Genomic DNA, 6,686 nt, shown 5'->3' with positions numbered 1-6,686 from the left:
GCGCTGATCGTGCTGGAGGGGGTGGACCGCGCCGGGAAGAGCACGCAGGGCCGCCGGCTGGTGGAGGCGCTGCGGGCCGACGGCCACCGGGCCGACCTCCTCCGCTTCCCGGGTACGGGACCTGCCGGCCCCAGGAGGAGACGGGGAGGGGTGAGGGAGTCCCGCTAGGCCGGGCCCGCGGCGCCCGGTGTGCCTCCGGGGCGGGGGGCGTGACATCCGAGGGCTCTCGTGGCACACGCGGCCTCTCACCCCCACCCTCGGACAGACCCTTGGACACCCCCAGCCTCAGATAGGCCAAATTCCTCCCGCCTGTGACAGACAGATAAACCCTGGCCCTGGACAGACCGACCACCTCCCACCAGTGGCAGGCAGATAGACCCCAGCCCTGGAAAGACCAACCTGCCACCCATGACAGACAATTTGACCCCCAGACTGACATGCATCCCTACCCCCGGACAGACAGACACCCTTTTGGCAAGAACAGCTTGGGGCAGCGTTTGTTGCTTTTCCCCTTTTTTCCTACAGAAAGAACAACAGAGATTGGGCGTCTGATTGGCTCCTACCTGGTGAAGGAGAAGAACCTGGAGGACCACACCGTTCACCTGCTCTTCTCCGCTAACCGCTGGGAACATGTGTAAAGATAATGTTTGTTAAGTTGTAAAAGAAAAATGCATGGTGTTGAATCCTCCCGGGTTTTAGCTTGCAGTGAATGCAGTAGGTTTAAGCCTGTTTAGCAAGGAAAACATGGCCAGAAGCAATGTTTTGAGGACTCTCACAGTTTTGAATTTATTCTTAGATCAAATCCCACGGTTTGGAGTTTTTTTTTTGGGGGGGTGTTAAATCATAGGTATAATTCCAACCCCTGTACTGTACTGCATTTAAGAACTGGGGAACTGAGACTGTACCAGTCTAGACTGCGAGTTTATTTCCTGAATGAAGAGACCTTGCTTTGCAAGGAAATCCATGTGAGTGACAAAGTGGTTAAGGAATCTTGTCCATATGTGCCCTCTTGCCAAAGGCTTCATTCAGCCGTAAGTGGCTGTCCTTGCTTTTGGTCCCTGAGTCTTTGTGTGTGGAGCTAGGGAAATCGGTGTCAGCTGTTGTTTTTACCTGGAAATCTATATTGCAAAATGTTTTAATTTTAATAAAAAAGCTTTGCCAATTCTGCTGTAGTGGTGGTGCCCAGCAAACTGGGAAAGCATATGGCAGATGAGTGAGCTGTAATAAGAAATGTCATTGTTGTGAATAAAGAATGCTTTTCTGTGACTGAGACAGAGCATATCACAAATCTACTGCACCACTTAGAAAAGGAAGAGGACTAAGCTGTTCATGTCTGATCTTGCCTGTAAGCCATGGAGCTGCCTAGAGCAGGGATAGGCACTGGGGTACCCTGAACTTTGGTGTCTTGAAAGGATATTGTTTAGTGTCTGCTAGAGGACAGAATACAAATAGCTATTTATCTGCAATCAGCATTTCAGATAACCCTGACACTGCTAAGAATCACTGTTGATGATGATGTACATTAATAGAGAAGCACAGACCTCATGAGTCATCTTAGATGAACTCCTTTAATTTGTATTGCTATAAAGGAGTGTAATATTTTTTTTTCTTCCACATGGTTTTCAGACCACTGATGAAAGAGAAACTACATCAAGGGATCACACTTGTGGTTGACAGATATGCCTTCTCTGGTGTGGCCTTCACAAGCGCCAAAGAGGTGAGTGAGAACTCCAGCAGCCCCTGCCCCTCTCTGCATTCGGGAAAGAAGCTCCAGTTAGATTCCTGATACAGGTGTTGGCACGCATGGCCCAGACTCCTGCTCTGGGGAAATGAGAATTGAAATGGAGGGGTAGAAGTCCCTGCTCGGGTATGGACGCGGTTGTCTTGCCTAGGTCTACCACTTCCCAGAAAGAGCAGAGAAACTCATTTGGTTACTTTTTATTAATCTGGACAGACTCCTGGCTGTGGGGAAGCTGGCCTGTTTGACTCTGGAGAATGATTTTGCAAGTTTACTTGAGATTCTCCACACTTGCCCTGGCTGCTGGCCCATAAATTTGCAAAGAATAAAAGAATGGTGCATGGACCTGTGGAAGTCCCAAAGTCCAGCCTCCTGTTCAAGAATAGGTCCAGTGTCAAGCAGGCTGCTTGGGGCCACATCCAGCCAAGGTTTGAGTATCTCCAGGGATATAAATGCACAACCTTTCTGGGCTCTTCTTTCAGTGTTTGCTCACCTTCATAGAAAACATTATTTTCTTCATTCCTGAATTTCTCACATTCCCGATTGTGTGTTTTGGCTTGTTTCTGTCTGCTTTCAAGACAAGTCAGCTCTGTCAGCCTTCCTTTAGATCATTCTAAAGGATATAAGATCCTTCTGAGCTGTGCTCTGAGGAGGCTGTCCTGGAAGATCAGCCAGCTCTCCTGTGCCTCTTTGCCTTCCACACGAGTTTCCCGGGGTATCCTGCTAAGGGGTCCCTAATAAATCTGCCCTTCTGAAGTCCATGCTGGTGATTCTGTTTGTCTTGTTGACTCCTCTCCAGATTTTAAACCACTGTCTCGTGTTCTCCGCTGCCCTTGACCTTCACATCTTTGACCAGTTCTTGCATGTCACCTCCCCTCACTGGCTTATCAATCACCGTGTCAAGAATTTCTTCAGCACACTCCAGAAACCTGGATTGTTTGTGGCCAGCAGATAGGGAGGTGGTTGAGATCCTCTATGAGTACCCGGACCTGCTATTGTGATCCTTCTTCCAGCTGCCTAAAGAATGTTCATCAACTTCCTCTCTAACCAGGCAGTCTGTAGCAGGCCCCATCCCAACATCGCCCCTGTTACTCTTCCCCAGTTTTGCTGCTTTCAGGGGAGCTTCCATTACCATATCATCCCCCAGACATTTCCTCCTGGCCTCCCACCTTCAGCTCTCTACAGATTGCAAACCTTCCCCTGTCATTTAAAGCTTAGCAGCTTGTTTGTGTAGACACTCTTGTCCCACTTCATCAGATGCATCCCATTCCTGCTCAGCAGCCAGTGATCCTTGGAGTGTCCTGTGGTCACAGAAGCTGAAGCCCTCACTGCAACACCAGCTGTACAGCTGAGAGTTGACCTACATTCATTCCTGCCCAAGCCTTTACCCGCTTCCTTGAAGCACTGAGTTGATTCTGGGCCCCCATGCCCTGTACCCTCACCTCCAGAGCCCGCAGTCACTCTTGGTACATTTAAGATCACCCTGATAGTATCGCTGGTGCCCATGTGAATGGGCAGTAAGCGACAAGCCTCAGTGGTCTCTCTACATCATAGATTCCTGTGCCCTGATGGAAGCCTTCAAATCTGATAACAAGATCCAAGAGCTGGAAAGCTTTGCCTCTTGTGTCTGGGCTGAAATTCCTGGGTAGGGCAGGTATTTTTCTGAAAAGGAGCCTCCATGGGCTTGCAAGATTCACACTAAAACTGTATGATGTTTTGGACTGGTAACAGCTGTATGGAGACTCAGAATATGACTTAGTATTTAGCTCTGCAGAAAATGTTAAAATCTTTAGATCTGTCCAACTTAAATGAGCATGAGAGGTGCACAGCACCTAGCAAAACCTGGCCTCCCAAAATTACAAAGACTGAATTCCCACATGATAAGTCTTTCCAGTTTGTAGCCTGTGCCTAGTGTTTAGGCTGCATTTATTCTCTTCTCTGGCTGTTTCCTCCCTACCCCACCTATGTAGCTAACCTGATTCTTTCCCTTCTTCACATTCCTTTCTTTCACCTCAAACTCTGTTTTTGTTTGGGACAGAACTTCTGCCTGGACTGGTGCAAACAGCCTGACGTTGGACTCCCAAAGCCCGATGTGATTCTGTTTCTTCATTTAAGCCCGGAAGAAGCCGCAGAACGAGGGAACTTTGGAAATGAACGTTATGAGAACAGCTCCTTCCAAGAGAAGGTTCTGCAGTCCTTCTCTCATCTGATGAAGGACAAGACGTTAAACTGGAAGGTGAGGAAATAACCCTAAAGTGGCCTGTCACAGATGAGGGTGGGGATCTCTTGTGAGAGCTCCTGAATTGTGCCCATTGCCCCTGCTCCTGGAGGGCACACTGGGGCCCAGCCATGGCCACTCCACTCTGGCAGAGAGGGCAGGCAACTCCCTGCTCCATGTCACCCTATGGGGCCCTGCTGGGGTAGAGGGAAGACATTTGGTTGATGTGTTTTCCAAAAGAGCTTTCTGGAAATCATTCTCTTTCTTAAAAGACAAACCTGGGTAAAAGGCAGTGGGACACACCCATGCTCTTCCCTGCCTGTTTCCTGCATCATCCCTGCCTGATGTCCTGCAGCATCTGCCAAGGATTCTGGAATCCCTCTGACACCTTTCTTCTCACAGGGCCAGTTTCCATCAGCATTTGCTGTCTTAATGCTACCAGAAGTCTCTCTAAATACGTGATTTTTTTTGTTCCACGCTGCTGCATTGCTTTTCCTTGTTCATTCCTTGGAGCTGTTTGAAGAGGACTGCGCAGCCTTATCCCAGAAGAGGAAGCATTCCCCATTTATCCTGTGTGTAGATCATCTAGGCGGAGGTTTTCTGGTGGGGGCATCCTTTTTACCATCTCCATCACCCTGTCAGTGCTCTATCATGAGGCATGGGCAGCATCTCTTTATTCTGTAGCTTTCATGCAGACACAGGAGGACGCAGATTATGGATACTAGTCACTAGAAGCTGGATATGTACACAGATTTGCCAAATGAGCAGACTGCAAGGTAAAAGTAATTCTTCACTGCCTGTTTCAGAGAATCATGTTTACATAACATGGAGTTTGTGTACTGTTAGGTCCTTCAGGTTCTAAATGTATAACAATCACCAAACTAGGACTTTTATTCCAGTAAATGTTATGATAGGACCTTCCCTACATCACGATGACTGGAAAAATAAGCTGAGAGAAAACACATAGCATAGCACAAAACCCAAAATAATTCATTAAATGAAAATAAGCATGCTGTCATATGAGACAATATGGAACTTCTGTATAGTCTGTAAACTGATTCTTCCAGAGATTGCAGCAGTGGACCACACATCTCTTATTACATCTCTTCTGTTATTTCTTTTGTTTCCTATCCTTTGCTTGAAAGGAAATTTCACTTAAAGCAACACATCTCTTTAAAATATCCCAAAGTGCACAACTATCAAACAGATAAATATCAGAATAGATGATGAAGAGGCGTCTCTGAAATAGTGATGAAAATCCACTTTCAGTACACATTAAAGGTGTAGTTACCATTCCCGTCTCATTGCCCTTCAGTATCAGATAGAATAACAGACATCAAACATTGCCAGAGAACTGTTCAGTCCAAGGCCTGGAATGCAGCTCAGTACCATTGGTTACACAGATAAATAGAGATCAGCAGGCTGCTTGAGGAGATTGTGTGAGCACAAAGGTGGGGTGCTGGCTGTGCTGTGAAATGAAAAGGCTACTGTTTAATCATGAAGTCTATTTATTGCATATCCTCACAGCTTTCTCATTCTCAGCAATGGTGTGTGGGCCAGTATTGTATAGATGACTGATGAATCTGTACCTCTCTACATCTTCTCACCAAATCCTTTCCACAACTTGGTCATGCCCTTAACCACATGCGAGGGATGCTGCTGTTCTTTAAATATTAGCCTGAGGAACATAGCACGGTATAGCTCTACCACCTCAGCTTGCACTATTTAAAAAAAATTATATCTGGAACTGGAACATCCTATGATGGATTTTTTAGAGGTTCCTACCATTGTGGGTGGAGTTTATTTTGAAGGACTGATGTTTCTGGGAGATGGCAGTACAGGATGAAGAACGTTTACCTGCCTTTGTTACGTGCCCCAAACACTGTCAATAAGCAACATGCCGCAGCAGCAGTTTCTTCTGTTTCCCTTCATCTAGCCCCACATCTACTACTTAAATGTCTATTCCTACATAAAATAGATTTTTTCCAATTCCACTCCAGAAGCAGTGCACAGGAGGTGTAATTAGCTCATTTCACTGCTCATGAATAGTAACAATATTGAGTAAAGAGGGAAGCAGAGATAACAGCCAGGTTTTTCTCATTTGGTGTTGTTAACTGAGGAACACATTTCTGTATTTTTTGTCTTGGAAACAGACAATGGATGCATCAAAGAGCATAGAAGACTTGCACAGAGAAATCAAGTCCATTGCAGAGGAAACCATGCAGGAGGTTCAGAATAAACCTTTGGGAGAACTTTGGAAATAAAACTTCATACAGGTTATCCTTTTAGACTTAAGGGAGAAGATACCTCTTGGATCTTCCTCACTTGGATGACTCCCCTACATCACCTTCCAGTAACCACAGCTTTGATTGCATATATTCTGGTTCCAGCATGGTGCTGATGCTCTTGGGATTTTTATCTGCTCCTCCCCTCCATCCTGCATAGTCCCTTCTGTGTTTTATAAATGAACATGCGATGAGCACGTAACAAATTTTTCATAAAAACCTCCCTACTTCAAGCGGGAGTTCTTATTCTAGCACCAGTCCTGTAGCACAGATGTGGTTATGAAACCCAGGGTTGCCCCTGGACACAGACACAGCAACAGGCAGGCAGCAGCCTTCCCAGTTATGTGGAGCTGCCCTGTTTCTGCTGCTTCTGCCTCTAGGAAATGCATCCCTGATGCTGAAACCAGTTTGTAGAGGGCTTGCTAATAAATTATTCTTTTAAACA

At 46.4% G+C, this 6,686-nt stretch overlaps 1 protein-coding gene across 3 annotated transcripts; it reads left to right on the top strand.

Annotated features, from left to right (window-relative positions):
- Positions 1-6: 6 nt before the first annotated feature.
- On the top strand, positions 7-6,686 carry DTYMK (deoxythymidylate kinase). 3 transcript variants are annotated; one of them, XM_026855396.1, is made up of 5 exons: positions 7-112; positions 526-634; positions 1,627-1,717; positions 3,777-3,974; positions 6,110-6,686. In XM_026855396.1, the coding sequence occupies exons 3-5, from the start codon at positions 1,634-1,636 to the stop codon at positions 6,218-6,220; spliced, it is 393 nt and encodes a 130-aa protein (XP_026711197.1). In that variant the 5' UTR covers positions 7-112; positions 526-634; positions 1,627-1,633; the 3' UTR covers positions 6,221-6,686. The 3 variants fall into 3 exon arrangements, with proteins under 3 accessions (XP_026711197.1, XP_026711198.1, XP_026711196.1); XM_026855397.1 differs by lacking the exons at positions 7-112; positions 526-634 and adding exons at positions 663-965; positions 4,641-4,732 and having other exon boundaries at positions 6,110-6,207; XM_026855395.1 differs by lacking the exons at positions 7-112; positions 526-634 and adding an exon at positions 682-965.

Source organism: Athene cunicularia, assembly GCF_003259725.1.
Source record: "Athene cunicularia isolate RWA chromosome 9 unlocalized genomic scaffold, athCun1 chr9_part2, whole genome shotgun sequence".
NCBI classification, from domain to species: Eukaryota; Metazoa; Chordata; class Aves; order Strigiformes; family Strigidae; genus Athene; species Athene cunicularia.
This window is presented reverse-complemented; position numbering and strand designations above follow the sequence as displayed.